Here is a 19,058-nt window from a genome sequence, read left to right on the forward strand (position 1 = left end):
GTTTTTACAAAATCATCGCTTGTGGTAAACAATGAAATGAAGTTAAAATGAGGCCAATTGTTTGAAAGAACCCCAAACACGAGTTATGTGCAAGTATTTTGAATGAAAATCTTAATGATGTTAAGATGAGTCATGAAAAATTGAAAAAAAAAATGTAAAAGTTCATATGATATTTCAAAAACTTTTCTCATTTGTAACTCTCTTCTTGTTATCGATGGGACGAGCCAATGGAAGGCTAGCTCCAGTCCGTTGATAGTAATTTTCTCTTAAATTGTGGTTCGAAGGATGTACGATAAAGTATTTATGTTATGAGTTTAATTTATTCGTAACCGTTTTATTTGTACTTTTTTGGGCCAGGAATTGTTAACTCCAAAGACTCTTGGTTTTCAAAAATTTGCGTCTCTAGCCGCAAATTGATTGGTGCTTCGTTTTTCGCGTAAGATAAACTTATTGAGGAAGCTATGTCCTCACAGAGATAATAATTGCTATATGAAGTTATGTTTACAGGTTTGTTTCGCATTTTTATACGTGTTATTGACGGAGTGTGCAACCGCACATGAAAGCTTCGAGTGTAAAGATAAATGTTCTTAAATCTTAATCACTTCTTGGCGTAAATATATACCCCCATTGACCTCCTATTGGCTTTCGACCAAAAACAAAAAAACAAAAAAAACCTCCTATTAGGTAAGTAATACCTAGGCCCACAAGTAATGAGCCCAATTGAGAGTTACTTCTTTGCCAGCCCAATGACCAAATTGCGATGATACCAAATCATTGCTAGGCCCAAATTGGACTCAATGGTAACATGTGATAAATGACAAGATGAAATTTCGTAGAGCTTTACCACAATCTTTACCAAAGCTGGGTCTAGGACTACTGCCAAAAGTGAAAAACATAGCATTGAGTAGTCGGAAATTGGAGAATAGAAATGAGTTAAGAGTACTGGTTTGGTACTGATGTGCTTTTATAAAAAGTGGGTATAAAAAAAAGCTGAGTTCAAAAAGGTGTTTGGTGCTTATTTTCACAATTTTGAGTAAAAAATGCTGAAAATGTGAAGCAGAAAAAAAATAAGCTTATTCTCATATCAAGCAATACCAAACCAGCTCAGAGTTTGATAGATTTTTCGACTGCTCCACACATTGCCCATAGTTGGGTGTGATATTTCTGTTGATGTATTGAGGCTGATGGCCACACGTGCTATCACGTCATTCAATACGTGTTGTTCACGTTTCTTCCCTTTTAGTTAGGACAAGTCACGTTTTTCACTTGAGTGACGACAAATGTGGACGGGTGTGTTGATGGTAGGTGCAATTTCTTCTCGTAAATAGTGCATAATGAGTCCTTGTGCACACACAAGTATTGCACTCGTTAAAGTACAACCTTTTCGTTTGTATTTTCAAAAAGTAAGAGTGCATGATGAATTTTTAAAGTTTCAATATCAGCAACCTAAAGAATTTGCTCAATAAACTATGCTTATTTTCTCAATCAAAATTTTTAGTAGTTATGTCCATACTCAATTTTCCACTATCAACCCATATATTTGGAGCTGTTAGATTAAAAGAAGATGAAATTGATTTTTAATAACTTTTCTAGATAGTATTATGGTTTTAACAATCATAGTATTGTTTAAGGTGTTATTGGAATTATCCTGAAAATGCTTGAGAGTAGGAATAATTAACGAGTCCAATGTTTCATGCAATGAGGACTCATCTTGAGGTGACGACTAGATATGTGGTGCATGCAATTATCCCTAATAGTCTCGAGATAACCAAGTATAAGACTTGACTTGATCATGAGTTAAAAAGAGATAAAAGGACGGATTGGCCATGAGGAAATTAAAGATAATTTTAACTATATTAAGATAATATTCCAAGGAGTATCAGACTTTACAACTTGAACATCAAGCAATTTATCCCTATAAACTCATTCAGGTTTGGTTGGCAGTCAATGGACGACGACTGACTAGATAAACGAGATTTTTCAGAAGCAACTAGTGAAGGCGATTGACTGCATAGATGGGGCTAGATTTGTGGAGTCAGTTTGCCTTAGGAATCTCGACTGACTAGATAGACGAGGATTTGCTTTGAGTCTGTGGATGGCTATTTATCTTAAGTCTCAGTCGGCGAAGATGTCACTTCATTAGCTTCTCGGAGAAGTAAGGTATTCTATAATTGGTTACATTCAGGTTACATTATCCACTTTTACAATTAAGACGCTCATAACCTTTGAGTACCTTTGCCCATACTGTTTGATATCGATTCGGTGAACCTATATTTTCACCAATATAGTTGAGGGTTTGTCCTTTCCAAATATCGCTCCTCATTATGAATTTACAACCATCTACCCTTGCTGCTAGTTTCATTGGGTGTCTCTTCTTAGGATCTCCTCCAGATGTGTACTTTGGTGGCTCTGGTGGCTCGTAGCATTTAAAGTGCACTTTGCACTATTTGGTAGGATTATGGGAGCACTCTCAGCGCGGGTAGCCTGCCTACCCCCATTTTCTGTTCATCCATTTAGTTCTTCGACCCTTATTTCGGGTAATGGCGACGGATCTGCAGTGGTGGTGGTGCTGTTTTGGTGGAGGTGGCTACTTTACATTCTCATATCTAGGCTTTTTTGGTTGTTAGTTGTGTTGGGCTGCTCTTTTTGGGCCAATTTCATTGTAATTTTCTTTTATGGAGTTGGGCTTTTGTTTGGTTATTCTGGACTATTTTTTTTAATTGTCCTTACCTTGTACTATCATCTCTTTTAATGAAATTTACTTTAATTGGCCAACAAAAAAAATATAGTTAAGGTTGCTGAACCCAGTACATAGAATCCATAACTTCACAGTGATTTACATAACCTTGTCTTCAGGTTTTAGAACTCAAGGCGATGGTGTTCCTTCAATAGCCGGACTCGCTTGATTCAGAAGGTAATAGCGGCTTCCATCACATCACCATATTTCAAGTTATTTTCCCCGGCCGAGCTCGGTGGCAAATTGGCATGCCCGCATCAACATTCAAGCCACCAAAAAACGTAATTAGCTACTAATTATTTTGTCTGCGCCCCGCTTAGACTTTGTAACTTTTAGAGTCGAACAAGTTAACATTCACTTGACTTTCTTCTAGATTCTTATATGATGTTGGCTTTTGACAAAAGGAAAGCAACGGTAACTTATAAAGATTACATTCGATGCATCCTGAGAAAGTAATAGGACTTGGATTCGATCTTATTTTCAACATCTTATACCTTATCTGTATTCATGTGTCTATATTGCTGGTATGAATTATTATCATTATGTCGTGTGACATTGGATCAACACGTTGAACATCGGATATTATTAAAAGAACACAGATACTTTAATTTTTTCAAAAGCAATTAAAGATAAACTTTAATTTTGTCAAAAGCAATTAAAGATATTCTTAGCAAAAACAGAAAACCTTGAAATTCTTGTACATTCTATATATATATATATAGATATGATATATCCCTTGCTTTCATTTGAAGCGAAGCTTGGAAGTTGAATTATATACAAAGATACTTTTGTGGGGATTTGGGGAGGACTTTGTCAACCAATCACCATAAATCCATAGCTTGAAAATGAAGCAAGGGATGCAAGATTTCTTAGAAACTTCAGTGTTGTCGGTGCAGTTGGTTAGTAATATTTCAGTGTTCTTGGTGCAGTTGTTTTGAAATAGCGAGGCCATAGTGATAGAAAAAAATCAAATAACGAGAAAAATAACAAATTAATTATAAATTTTGACTATCTTTATTGACTGTAAAGAAATAAGAACACTATATATTTACCAAGAATATTGCTAGACTAGATTTCTATCAACTAAAATTACAAGGTGTATTTATAAAAATTGAAATCTTAACAAACAAGAAAGCAATCGCAAACCCTACTAAATTATAAGAAAATAATCATATTTCTTATCCTACTAAAAACACTAGCACAAAAAATACCAAAACACGCTAACTTCAAATACACTAGATTGCTAACTTTTCCAACTCAAAGTAGGTTACAAACTTTAAAGTTAACCGTGTCCTTGTAAGATTCAAGCTTTTTGGAGCTTTAGGCCAAAGTAATTACTTTTTTATTTTGAACAAACGATATTATCTATAAGTGGGGGAGTGGGATAAGTCTTACAATAGACTAACAATAACGTGGTTCAAATTCGCCTTTGGTTAAAATCGAACTTAAGAAGTCTCACTTACAAGTGAAGAGGAAAGAGGAATACCACTAGATCATATTATTAAGTGACGGCCAAAGTAATTACATTTTCATCTATATATATACATTTATTGACACACCCCGATCTGTAATGTCCATTAGGACTTCGAATCGAGCTGTGTTGGCCGACACCTGGAAGGTGACGAAGCCATAAAGTGTAATGATGTGGAAAAATGTGAATAAATTTAAACTTAAGAATGCCTAAATACTAGGGTGCGCTGGTGAGCGGGAATGAACCCCCTTCACACGTGACGTTAGAGCATAAGTAAGTACAGTATAATGAATTAAGAATCATACCATCAAAGGCAATCTCCAATACCAAGACTTGCCATGAATCCTCGACGATAAGAAGCTCAACTAATAAAACCTGGAGGGTGAAAACCAAACAAGGGTGAGTGGCCCTGGAAACATAATTTTAATAGAAACCGTATAAAACATTACAACCCCTCGCTACAACACCTGTATAGTTTTCCAGAAAAATCATAAATATACCAAAACACAGCATCTCATCAGCAATATCAATAATCATGTGATTAATAACTCATACTAGCACGCAAGTCAGAGTCACCTATGGTGACCTGTACGACTGCACCCATATCTCATCAATCAAGGTTAACTCATAAGTCGGAGTCACCTCTAGTGACCTGTATGACTTATCCATATCTCATCATATATGCTAGCTCATCACATATCTTATCATATATGCTCGCTCATCACATATGTCATCACATATGCTAGCCCATCACATATTTTGTCATATATGCTAGCTCATCACATATTTCGTCATATATGCTAGCTCATCACATATCTCATCATATATGCTAGCTCATCACATATCTCATCATATATGCTAGATCATCACATATTTCATCACATATGCTAGCTTATCACATATTTCATCATATATGCTAGCTCATAAGTCGGAGTCATCTCTAGTGATCTGTACGACTTATCCATAGCTCAATAAGTATACATGCACACGAGTCGGAACCACCTAAAGTGGTCTGTACGATAGGACTGGGTGTAAATAAATATGCTTAAGTGCTACGATCACGTGAAGACTGTGCGAATAATTGCAGGTTACCTATGAGTTGGAACCACCTAAAGTGGTCTGTAAGATAGGACTGTGCACCTACCTTGGATCCAAGGTGAGTGTAAGATGCGGGAGGTGAACATCACGTGAAGGATTGTGCCCTGGCCACGGTCAGGAGCACTAACACCGGGATGCAAGTTTATGAGCTCTAGATGCATCTCATCATATCTCGCATAACTAAAGCAATCTCATATGACATATGCAACTCATAGGCAACCTGTACTACAATGTCGGAGTTGCCTAAAACATAAATGTGATCATGCCATAACCCAATCATTTCAACTAATACCATAACTCACCTGAATTTACCTATGTATTCTGCGTTCACCTTCGCACTTCAAAGCATTCACAATAATTATGTGCAGGAAAATATACATATGGATATGCCATAATGCAAATCTAAAACTTAACCATATCATAGTATTTTTCCAATACATACATACATATATATATATATAATGTGGCGTAAAATGCACAATCTATAACGCCCTGCGCCCGAATTATTTATTTTCGAAAATAATTATCAAGGATAAGTCCAACAAAACACTAGTTTAATTAACTATCGTTACTTACGTGTCCTTATTTCAATTTCTTGATTCCTTCCACATTGATTTATGACCAATATCCAATCACTAAAAACATAAGTTTAAATCTCAGATTTTCACCAATTTCCTTCACATTGCTCAATTCCCAAACAAGGCTATTGTCTCAATTATTTAGTCTCATTTATAGTATGGCTGCATCTAGCGTCTCGTTAGACTGCCTACGTACCCTAAACAGGGATCAAGTCATTCGTAGTTCACATCAGTACTTCTAAGCATTCACAGTAATTATATGCAATAATCAATTTATAACCATTTGTGAAATTATCAATCATATATATATATATATATATATATGTATATGTATACAATAGGAAGGAAAAGACTCACTCACTTAGAGTTTACTCTACAACTCCCTAGCACACACAAAGAGGCGTCACGAGCGATCGGCGCCTAGAACAATTATCAAATCACATCTCAAAATTCTTATCGATAGAATACATAATTACATAAAACACACCCTTAAGATTCAATCCGGAAAATCCGCATCATAAATTTTCAATCTGTTACTTCTAAAAATACACATTATACTTCTCGAACAACATCCTAAAGTTCCATTACGATCCAACGATCGGATCTCCGCCAATTGCCAAAACCAAGTGGCGGTTAACATTTTATTTTATGAACTTACAAATTCAATTCAGGAAGATCCGTACGTCAGATTCCCAATCCATAATTTCCTATGGTCCTTAAATATTATGTATTATAACATATTAAAGTTTGGTGACGATCGAACGGTCGGATCGTCGATTCACATTTTTACCAAGTAATGTATCGTAAGGAATTTAGTTTCAAACGATCAACCTACGTTATAAAATTACCAAAACTAAACTCAAGGCCTCTAATTTAGCCTAAGAATGACATTGACGGCCCCTTGGCCACGCACCGCCGTGGGTGGCGGTCGGCCGTCTCGACTCGTCGGAAAATCCAATTATTTCCAAAAATTACCAAAAATTACAGGAATGAAGATCTCAATGAGTAGGGTAACTTTCATACATGTGACCAAGGCCAAATAGGCCGGGAAGAGCTTCAATTTCATTAAAACCCGTCGGAAACCCTATATTTAGGTGTGCTTGATTCGACCTCCAAACTTGCTCCAACACCTCCACCACTGCCTGGGCTTTGTTCCTGGGTTCTAGGGGAGCCTAATGGTGGTGGAGATTGACATGATTACCTTCGGGATTGGCCGATTGCCTACGTGACCCGCCGCACCCACTAGTGCCATTCTTCGTGATTTCGAGCCCAATTTCTTCGAATTTGGGATGGAAATGATAAGGAGAGGGTCTGGAGTACATTCCAAATGGTGGTTCAACTTAAACCGACGTAATTTGGCCGGCGGAACCTAAGGATTCCATTATTTCCGACCGGGTCGAGAAAAAAAACGAGTTAAGGTGGTGACCCGATTTCTTCCCTTTCTTTCTTTCTTCCCTCATTTCCCTTCTCTCTGGTTGGTCAGTTCCCTCTCTTCCTCTCCTGCGATTGGGCACCAACCCATCTCTCTTCCCTCTCCCGTTCCCTCTTCTTCTTTCTCTTCCTCTTTTTCAACTTTTTCCCCCCAAAAAATCACTAAATCATAAATAAAGTATATATATTAGAAAAATATATAAAATATATATAAATAGTGACCAAACCAAAAGTACTTCTCGAGTTTCCAGTTTCGTAATGTTGAGTACTTCAAGAAAACGCTAATGGATTAATTCATACACCTCGCTATATGTTGATCAACGGAAGTCAAGACCCTTGCCTTTGATGTCATTTTCATAAAATCACACTTTTAAATTTTGTAAAAACATAAGATTAGGGACGGGTCGTCACATTTATATATTTTTTGTGTGTGTATGTGTGTCATTTTCTAGTTAATTGGATTGTTTAAGAGTTCAATAATCTTGTAGGTATATTTTAAGCTATAGACTCATCAATTCTAAGGGGTAGTGATATCTATACCCTTCTTTTTTCCTCATGTACATTCCTACTTTTTTATGTTTTTTTTTTTTTTTTTTTTTTTTGTGTTTGCTTCGACTGAATAAATCATAAGATAATCAAATGACAAAAAGTGCACGAGGAGAAATAGAGTATGCATAAATCTTTTCTTTTATAAAATTAGAAAATAAAATTACTAGTTAAAATTTTAATGTACATGATCAAATTGTAAAGTGGATTAGACCTCCGCACTCTAACTTGTCATTAGAAGAAATGTTAAAAGACAATTGTGTTTAGGTGCTTGAGTATGCATTATAAGACCCGGATGCATATATGGCTGGAAGCCCCTACTTCCTAGTAGGCCTCTTAGTTATTTTCTTCCATGACAATTTCGAAGGCACTAGGAAATAGGATCGAATCGATAAATTTGTAGAAAAAGTAAAAGATTACTTTGAGAACAATAAGCTTGCAGATGTTCCAGACAACGAGTAGACAAGCAGGCAATGTGGTTGTTATTGTTCGAGAAGCAGCTCAACCACTCTTTTATAACTTAATGGGGTTTGTGTCCTAGACTTGTTTGAGAAGCAGCTCACACAAAGTTGATTAGAAAGCGGAAGATGGAAAAAGAAGACTTCATATTTTACTCCTACTCTTACTAATACCAAAATCTTTTGTGATAAAACTCAACACCTGACGGATTGTGCAAGTAATAATTATATAATTATCAAATTGTGGACAATATCGTTGTTGTTAGAAATGGGCTTTTGATCCGTCTCTCGGATAATTCAACACAAAAAAATATCAACACCATCAACAAAATTGCCCCCACTGATTTGGATAGTTAATTAGCAAGCGGAAGATGAAGTGAAACTATACACAACCAAAATTAGGTGGGAAATTTAGAAAAATAAGCAAAATTTGGACCTGGATTATGGCCATCCTTTTAATTTTATGATAATTATAATTAAAAGTTAATATAAAATTATTAATATATCATTAATGAATAAAAACTTCCTCATATAAAGGAACTACACGCCAGAGGTTCTACTCTTACAGAGCTCCTCCTCCAAAATCTAGAAACCCCTCTCTCTCTCTTTAGTGTAGATAAATATCGTTTGCTCAACAAAAAAAATTTGCAAACTTAGTTCAGCATTCGAATGTCCACTAACTCACTGGAATTGCGAGCTGAAATTGCCCAAGATGCTGTCAACATAATGTAAACACTAGCCTCTCTGCACTCGCTCACACGCATGCAAGAGGTTTTTTTGCATCACGGGCGCTACACACCCCAGAGATGTGTTACTTCTTATATATCCTAAGTGATTACTGAAAATAAATAAGATCTCATTGCTAAAGATGTCTCAAGTTAGTTATTTTTCATTGTAATTGTCAAGATATATGTTTAATGTATTGCGCATGCGAGAGATATTTTTTTTATCACGGACACTACGCGTGCCCCTGAAAATGTGCTGCTTAATTTGTTTCCTTATTTCGTAAGTGCTTATTTATATTTTAATGTGAGGGCCATTTCGAAGTTTTTGATTTTGAATTTGTGAGAGGCCAACACCCATCTTTCCTCCTATTTTTTTTAATATATAACTTCATCGTGTGTTTTTTTTCCTTCTGTTGAGAAGTAGTAAGCACAACCATGTAACCAAGAAATATGTCAATGACTCAGTATAAAAGAACCAAAAGGGGAGAGAATTGCACATAATATTTTTTTTTGTGACAAATACACACCAAATCATTTAGTCTTTCTACACGCGCTCTTGCAATTTTTTTTTGGTTTACCTTAGGATTAGACTTAGAAATACAATATTAAGAGACAATTTATTCTACTATTGTGTTGAACAACGTTGAATAGAAGTTACTTTGCAATATTTTGTACTCTTCTCCGATAATAAATCGGTAAATAGGTATGCAATAGTAGTATATTTCCAAATAAAATAAAATCATGCTGCATATATACACACATTTAACACGGACCAAGAAAAGAAAATTTCTCTTTGCTTTGATAGCTTATAGAAGCATACATCTATAAGCATACTGATGTATGACACTATAAAATAATGGGTACGGCAACAACATTATCTTTGTGCAATCAAATCTAATCGGTAGACACTTCGAACAAATAGTCTGATTTCCACCCGCCAGTAACATCCAAAAAAAGAAGCAACTTCTCCTGCATTAGCATAATATACACAACTGAAATTTTGTCCGTAAGAAAAAAGAAACTCCATACTACTTATTCTCTTTTCTTATTTTGATGGATAAAATGCACTGAAACCAAACTGCCTATAGGCATACTTCGTTTTAGTTCCATGGTATATATGTACAAAGAGTGAAGCAAGAAAATTCCTCTAAGAATACAACCAAATATACAAAGTAATCTGAAATAAGAACATAAAAAGAAGGCATAAAGAACTCATAAAGCTATAAAATGAAGAAGAAGATAAAGCACATAGCACTTTAAATAAGTTCCAATAACCAAATATTAGAACTCTAAATGCAATCACTTAAAAACACAAATGGAAGACATATACCTGAACAATTTTTTCGTTTGCAGTTGAGTTTGTACCCAAATTGTCTCTGGTTGCATCATTCTCAATCGGTTTTTGAGCACCTAAAACGAAAGAAATTAAGCTTATAGAGTTAATGAAAACGAAAACTTAAACTACAAAAACTTTAAAGCTAAAATGTACATACAAAAATTGAAAATTAAACTATTTAGAGCATAATAAGTGCCATGATGTCCAATTCACTCATTAATGATGGATCTAGGCCTGGTGTTGTGTAGATATCCAAGCAAAACTCTGTTAGAATATTAAAAAAAATAAAAATAAAAAAGAAGTAATTACCACATTAATAGATACTGAAGAAAAAAACATTATTCTTTAAATGTGATCCGATCACTTAAAAAAAACAATATTTTGTACCCCAAAATCAACTACCCAGCATAAAGGTGAAGAAAGGAAACCGACTTCAATCATACAATCACCAGCAAGAAATACCCAACCTTATTCATAAATCTGCAAAAACATAAACAAAAAAACTACAATGAAAAAGGCTTTTCAAAAAAAAAAAAAAAAACACCAAATGATAACTATTCGTAAACTGAAAACAATTACCTTATCGCAGCCTATATATGAGCACCCTCCAAAGGCTCTCTTCTTTTACTATTATACACACAAAAAACTCATAATTTTGTAAAAGCAGTCTCCAAAACCAAATAGAATGTTAAGAAGAAAATATTGAATTAACAAAATTAATTATGAAAAATAAAAGATTCTCATGCAGTGGGCATTTCATTATACCCTGGAATTCTAATATCTAGTACGAATTATTCTTCAATTAAGGGAATCGTAATAGTTCCATAAATTATACATCAACATATCTATCAGTTTACAAAAGCGTGTTAACAATTTACCAAGAAAATAATAAAAGTAAGAAGAAAACCAACATAAAAAGTACTCAGAAAGAGCATACGTAGTTGAATCCTAAGCAACAAAATGCCGCTCCGCCTATCTCTTCCTCCAGTTTTCACAGGATGGGTCGTGCTTCTTTCCATCCGCTCCCTGCAATAGATTTCCTATACCTGAAATTAAAATGAAAGACGAAGGGGGAGGGGGGGGAAAGAAATCAAATACTAAGAGACAAAAGTAGATTTTTCGATTTTTTTGGATTTTGATTGTGAAGGAAACAAAGGGTCATTCTTCGCATTTTACAATGCTTCACCAAACTGGGGCTTTCTTTATATATATATAGATAAAAGAAGACAAAAGAGAAGGAAAAAAAGTAAAAAATTTTAGACCTAAAAGAATAAGATGATTCAGTTTTGCGTGATGAAGTCCTCGTCGTCTTGATTTATTTTAGACCTAAAAGAATGAGATGATTCAGTTTTGCGTGATGAAGTCCTCGTCGTCTCGATTTATTTATTTAAGTAAGGAACTAATTCGTTTGTCAAATATTTCTTTCCGCAACATTCTATCCAAGAAAAGTGACTGCTTGAAATTGAACTTCTGTTAAATACTCTGCCAAAAGATATAGCAACTGAAAGGAAAAAAACACTTGTAACTGAAAGATTATAATCATGCTACCAACATTTGACCCAAAATTGAAAGGAAAAAAGATGAAATTCTATGCATATAGCAGATGATTGATAAATCAAACTCTGCAACGGAAAGATTGACAATGGCTTCAAAATTAACTGAATATCTAAAACAACTTGTAAACCTAATTATATGGAAGAGGTAGAGAAAAGCAATGTGCTGCAGACAGCTTACGGCTCAATATTCGTTGTAGACAACTTACGGCTCAATATTTGGGTACAGGCTTTGGTTCAACTCTGGAAATTCCTTCTCTGATTCCATTGAATTGCTAGATAACTTCAGCTCACTCTCAAAGCCCACACTTTGCCCGCGCAAAACTAAATCCGAGAATTCCTCTTCCCTGCATTCAAAAACACACCGTCAATTAATTTTAGATTTTAGAGAGAGAGAAAGCGAGAGAGAGAAAGGGATTGCAGATGGTGCTGGGAGTGAAAGGGGAAGGATGCGGAAGAATAGGAATTGAAAGCAAGGTGTTTATACCATATTTAGGGCCTCGTATTTAGACCTCGTATAAATACTCAGGGGACTTAAATGTAATTATATAATAAAGGAAGGGGCAAATATGTAATTAGGGGAGGAGCCCTTATTCTATAAAATGACCTCATCACCCTCACAAGCACTAAGCCTCTCCTATATAGAGCAAAACTCTCACACTCTCTCCCTCACAAATACTCTTAGATAAATACAATCAGTGTGGACGTAGCCCAAACCTTGGGGTGAACCACGATAACTCTTGTGTTATTTACATTTCTTGCAGATTCACGGTCGGATTTACATTGTACCAAGACCTCCGGTTTTGTGCATCAACATTTGGCGCCGTCTGTGGGAATTGATACGAAAAGTTGTGTCGGTTCTCTTTCATTTTTTCACTTCCACCTTGAATCTGCAAAATCACAAAAATCCAAGAAAGCAGTCCCTTCCTATCCAGATTTCACATTTCCAAATATTGTTTGATTAGCCTCACTACCATCAGCCAAACAGTGGAAAATGGAGTTTTGGAAACTGCTTCTGGCAACCGGGTTCTTCTTGGCTTCGTGGGCTACTTTTATTAGTGGGTGTGCTGATTGAGTTTGTTTCCACTATGCCGGGTCGGGTTCGGGTCTCTGCCGGTTCAACAACTCTCTCCTTACCTCACACAGCTCCGGGCACCAGGGTTTAAGATATCTTCCCTCACTTCTTCCATCCCCAATATTTCTTCACTCTCTCTACACCTCCACTGAAACCCCTCAATCTTTCTTCGAGCTCTGCCATGGCTTCCACTTTCGTCATACTACCAACTCCTTTGTTGTACAAACCCAACACCGCTTCTCTGTCCAACAGCCAGAAGCTACTCCCAGGTCTGCGAAGAAATTCAATGAGAGTCAAAGCAAATTGCCCAAAAATGGGAACCCGCCAAGGTGGTTCTGCAAGCTAACAGAGTGCTTATTCGTCTTGATGAACTCCCTCAGAAATCAGCTTGAGGAGTTTTGCTGCCCAAGACAGCTGTTAAATTTGAATGCTATCTTATGGGAGAAGCTGGGAAAAAGGTTCTTTTTCAGATATAAATGCATACGAGCAAAACTTGGAACACATCAACTCATCCCAACTCTAACAAAGCAGAGAGGGATTCAGGAGAGGTTGACCTGTAAATCCCAATTCCCAACCACAGTGATGAGAATCCCTCATCCTAGTCACCACCCATCTAGTCTGCCACAGCCCCAGCGAAAGACAACTCTGACCTGACCCGACCCACAATGCCCGGCTTCGGCATGTCGGTGGCTGGCGGGCTGGGGAAGAAGGGGCTTGGCGTGAGGCCATGGTTGTTTCTAGACTCCAGCGGGTAAGCCCAGGTTGTAGAGGCCGACAAGCACGCTATCATGCGGCGGACCGGTCTACCCGCTCGGGACCTTCGGATCCTGGATCCGTTTCTTTCGTACCCGTCTATGGTGATGGGTCGAGAGCGAGCTATCGTGATCAACTTGGAGCACATCAAGGTCATCATCACCGCCCATGAGGTCCTGCTGCTCAATTCCTGAGACCCGTCTGTCACTCAATTTATTGAAGAGCTTCAGCGGCGGCTTTTGCGCCATCAGAGGGATTCTCCGTGACGGGACTAAAGTTGCTGTCAAGAACAAAGTAACAAAGACAGCACCTCATTCTGGAACAAGATCAAGAGCTGTCTCATTGATAGGAATATCTGCTCTACTTTCCGAGAAATGGTGGAGGCTCTTCGGAGATGGCGGTGGTGGATCCTACCCAGTACTTGAAAAACGGTAAGATTCATGGCTGCAGTGATGGATGTTATTATTTGCTCTTTCCTTTTGATATTTCGGCGTGTCTGCACATGCATGACAGCAAAATGGAGACAAAATGATTACTTGCATTGATGATCTTACTTTAAGGATTTGGAGATTATCAAAAATTGCGCCTAAAGGATTGCATCAAAAGATGGGGAACATGGGTGGGCAAAGAAATGGAGTGACAAAAGCAGAAAAGAAAATAGCACATGGGAAAGCAAAAGCAAAGCAGGAAAGCAAAAGTAAAGTAGAAAAACAAAAGCAAAAGAGAAAGCAAAAGTAAGGAATAAACACCCCATCAGAATTATGTGATTTACTTTCCTTATTTTTGAATGATGTAATTTATTTTCCTTATCTTTCATAAACATCTGTATAAACCCCATCATAGGGTAATATGTATAAACCCCATAAGATGGTAAAATAAATAAATAAATAAATAAATAAAAAACGGCAAAGCCCAAAATAAATGGGCTAGAATGTTGTGTAAAGGGCGAAGGCCCATAAGCCCGAAATAGCACCAACCAGGTCATCAAAAGTACGCCTAGTACTCCACAATTATTCGGCAACCCGCCGCTATTACCACCAACCAGGTGATCAAAAGTACGCCCAATACTCCAAAATTATTCGGCAACCTGCCGCTATTACCACCAACCAGGTGATGAAATGTACAACCCGTACTCTAATATCATTTGGCAACTAGCCATTCATGCCACCAACCAGGGGATGAAATGTACAACCCGTACTCTCCTTCATGCCACCAACCAGGTGATCAAAAGTACTCCCAGTACTCCAAATTATACATGAACATTACTCATGTCATTCATACATAAACATTCATGAGCATTACTCATGACAATCATACATAAACATTCATGACCATCACTCATGTTAACATTCATGAGCATCACTCATGACAACATCCATGAGCATCACTCATGTCAATAAACATAAACATTCATGAGCATCACTCATGTCAATCAGCTTCAAAAGCTTCATTTACAGAGCTCTAGCTTCAAAAGCATCATTTACAGAGCTCTAGCTTCAAAGTTTTACTTGCAAAGCTTCACCTACAAAGCTTCAGTACAGGGTATACAAATACCGCCTCCGAACAACCGCGAATTCGGACCATACATGGATTCAATTTGAAGTCTCCAGCCAATAGACTCTATTGACCGAAGACTTGAGGGACTACATTAGGTACCATATATTGGGCCTCAACTGGGCCTCATGAAAAATACTTGGGAGACTTAGCCCATTATCTATGTACTGAGGAGCGAGCCCTTATTCTATAAAAAGGACTCCCTCACTTTCATTAGAGAGCACTCATGAAAAATACTTGGGAAACTTAACCCATCACTTATGTATTGAGGAGCGAGCCCTTATTCTATAAAAGGGACTCCCTCACCTTCATTAAAGAGCAACGCTGCCAGCTGAGCAACCGCCTCGCCGCGAGCATCATTCCTAACCCATCACTTATGTATTGAGGAGCGAGCCCTCATTCTATAAAAGGGAATCCCTCACCTTCATTAGAAAGCAACGCCGCTAGCTGAGCAACCCCCTCGCCGCGAACATCACTCATAACCCATCACTTATGTATTGAGGAGCGAACCCTTATTCTATAAAAGGGACTCCCTCACCTTCATTAGAGAGCAACGCTGCCAGCTGAGCAACCGCTTCGCCACCAGCATCACTCCTAACCCATTATTTATGTATTGAGGAGCGAGCTTTTATTCTATAAAATGGACCCCCTCACCTTCAAGTGCCACAAGCCGAGCCAACCAAAGCAACATAAGCCACAAGCCGAACAGCCTCGCAACATGTGCTACTTATAGTTGAGCATCGTTTCACTTTGAGCACCGCCTTATATTGAGCATCAGTTCAAGACAACATCTAGTTACTTTGGCCCACACATGGACTAAATTTCAAGTCTACAGCCAAGACTCTCTTGACTGAAGGCTTAGGGGACTATTGTTTATACCATATTTAAGGCCTCGTATTTAGACCTCGTATAAATACTCAGGGGACTTAAATGTAATTATGTGATAAAGAAATGGGTAAATATGTAATAAGTGAGGAGTCCTTATTCTATAAAAGGACCCCTCACCCTCACAATTAGATGAGGCCAATTTCCTAGGCCATGGAAGGGCTCTCTCACCTTCAGAAGCTCTCTCCATCTCTCTCCCTCACAAACAGATAAATACATATCAGTGTGGACGTAGCCCAAACCTTAGGGTGAACCACGATACTTCTTGTATCATTTACATTTCTTGTAGATTCAGGGTCGGATTTACATTGTTCCAAGACTTCCGGTTTTGTGCATCAACACAAGGTATCGGCTTTGATTTGGTTGTTAGTTCGCAGAACGTGGAGGGTTTGTTTGAATCCCACGTTCGTGGTTCTCATTCCTCATCCAGCAAAACTCATATGTTTTAATGCTTTCTCTCTCTTTCAATTATCCTTTTTTTACCACTTTGTCCTTTATTTTTATTTTATTTTTTTATTTTAGGGGTTATTCATCTCTAAATATTAGTGGGGGCGTAGGTAGTTATTGTGGAATGTCCTACTAAACTCAATCCAGATTGTGGGAATCCTGCAGAGGAAACGTATTTACTTTTTGTTTTCTTTTTTTTCAAAACAGTTTTTTTGTTCAGTTATGTGTTTTTACCAATTTATCCTCATTTTTCCATTTTTTTGGATTTTGATTGTGAAGGAAACAAATGGTCATTCTTGGCATTTTAGAATGCTTCACCAAACTGAGGCTCTCACTTTATATATATATGATATATCAATTAGATAAAAGTCTCATATATTGGTACGAAAGCAATTAGATTTTCAGGAGATTATGATAGATCAATCATTTGTTCAAACCCAGTTTTGATTAGGGGTGGGTTCAAAAAACCGAAAACCGAAAAAAACCGAAAACCAAACCGAACCGAAACCAAAAAAACCGAACCGAACCAAATTCTTTTGGTTCGGTTCGGTATTTGGTTCGGTTCGGTTTTAGTGATCTAGAAACTGAACCGAACCGAATTAATTAAATTAATTTTTTTATTTAATTATTTGTTTTGGGTATTATTTTCTAAACCCAATTTGTAAGTTAAAATGTGCTAAACCCAATGTGTTGCCAAACTTTAAGCTCAAAATATTAAAAAAAGGCCTATAAAAACTCTAAACCCTAACCTATTATTTCTCCTCCATATAAGGTTCCGGAACCAAACCTCCTCCTGAAGTACCTACATCCATCTCCATAGCACTGTCTACTTCTGCCCCAGCTTTCTTTTCCAAATCTACTCTCATATAACATGTAACAGAATTCATAAACATTTATTTCAAGTAGATTACTTGGGTAATTTGTGATGGAAAAGAATCCAACACACACTAAATAAATCCACCCACGCATTACTTTTACTAATCAAGTTGTCAACATGCAGTTACAAGCAAACAACCCTGATCTTTGAACAACATCATACAATTTAACTTTTCTAAGTCATTTGTACGATTTTTGTGTTGTGAGGTTGTTAGTTTGGACTTCGGAAGACTTGATTGATGATTTTAGTTCAACTTTAAATGTTTATTTTCTTTGTCTTTGATTCTAGTTAGAATGCTTATGTTATGATTGTGTTGGATATGTTAAAATTTAAAATTTCAATGCTTTTTAGTTTTTGAAAAAAAACAAAAACAAAAAACCGAAACTGAACAAAAAAAAACCAAAAAAAAAAAGAACCGAACCGAACCGAAATTTCGGTTTGGTTTCTGTTTTGGCAAAAAACTGAACCGATTTAAACCGAACCCACCCCTAAGTTTTGATATTTTTCAAAAACCAATTCAACAACCAATTTAATTAAGCAGAATTACAATAACAGGATCAAATTGTAAGCCACAAAACAACCAGGATCAGATTCAGCAGAATGTTTTCAACAGTCCGAGCTTGCAAACACAAGCATTCAAATTTCAATTCAAACCACTGAAATATCTTTTTCATTTCCTTACCTTTCCCACCAACCAAATAGAAGCCAAGAGAATCTGAAAAACCCAAAACCAGAAGAAAATTTCTGATTAGCGAGAAAGCAGTTCTGCTTTGAGAGAGAGAGGTTGGTATAGTTAGAGATGGAGAGACACACACACAAGATGAGAAAAGCTAGTTTTTAGTTATTAAGGGTATATTAGTAATGATATATCAAATTTTGGTTATAATTATCATAAATTTAAAAGGGTAGTTATTATTCTATTCATGGTCTAAATTTTGGTTATGTTTCCAAATATCCCAATATGGTGGAGTCATAAATATCAGAGTAATTGAACAATTTCCTAGAGTATTATACAATATGGTAGGTCTACATGCTACTTAGAGAAATTTTATTTGAACCCATATAATTTCTTTCTACACTGAATTTATTCTAATAAACCCAAATTTATTACGTAAACGACCCTAACAAACCCAATTCAATATATAAATTTATCTTTATACCCATTTAGAAAATAAAGACACAAAATCAGTATTTTTGCAACTCATTCAAGGATTAAAGAGAGCAGTATCTCTCACATATTTGTCTCGTGCTTATTTATTCTTTTGTTGCATATTTGTCATTACTTGTATTTATATATTGGCATTTGTTTGGAAGTTGGGGATCATAAAATTCTTGGTTCCCCTCAAATGTAGTCAGTCAAGATTGTTTGTAGTCAGTTGAAGTGCTTTGAGCGATTTGCATGGGTAAAGGGTTATTAGAAAGATACCATAGAAGTGATTATTCATAAAATCCAGTTTACTTAGTTCAGTAAGTTTAGAGAAATCAAAGGCCGAGATGTTACCTCTGAAATTGTTGAATCCCAAATTTAATTTAA

General features: G+C 36.6%; 1 protein-coding gene across 16 annotated transcripts; it reads right to left on the reverse strand.

Moving 5' to 3' along the window:
* Window positions 1-9,748: 9,748 nt before the first annotated feature.
* On the reverse strand, window positions 9,749-12,406 carry LOC139190375 (uncharacterized). Of its 16 annotated transcripts, none has more exons than XR_011574567.1 (6): window positions 11,707-12,406; window positions 11,318-11,642; window positions 10,960-11,007; window positions 10,848-10,860; window positions 10,375-10,454; window positions 9,749-10,013 (listed from the first exon to the last, which is right to left on the reverse strand). XR_011574567.1 is itself a non-coding variant. In XM_070810532.1 (4 exons), exons 1-4 carry the CDS (start codon window positions 12,199-12,201, stop codon window positions 9,939-9,941), a joined length of 303 nt encoding a protein of 100 aa, XP_070666633.1. In that variant the 5' UTR covers window positions 12,202-12,406; the 3' UTR covers window positions 9,749-9,938. The 16 variants fall into 16 exon arrangements, 1 of the variants encoding a protein (XP_070666633.1); XR_011574566.1 differs by adding an exon at window positions 10,538-10,644 and having other exon boundaries at window positions 10,768-10,860; window positions 10,960-11,642; XR_011574565.1 differs by having other exon boundaries at window positions 10,375-10,860; window positions 11,318-11,406; window positions 12,143-12,406.
* Between the last annotated feature and the right edge of the window lie 6,652 nt (window positions 12,407-19,058).

The sequence above is a fragment of the Malus domestica genome, chromosome 13 (assembly GCF_042453785.1).
Source record: "Malus domestica chromosome 13, GDT2T_hap1".
Taxonomy (NCBI): domain Eukaryota; kingdom Viridiplantae; phylum Streptophyta; class Magnoliopsida; order Rosales; family Rosaceae; genus Malus; species Malus domestica.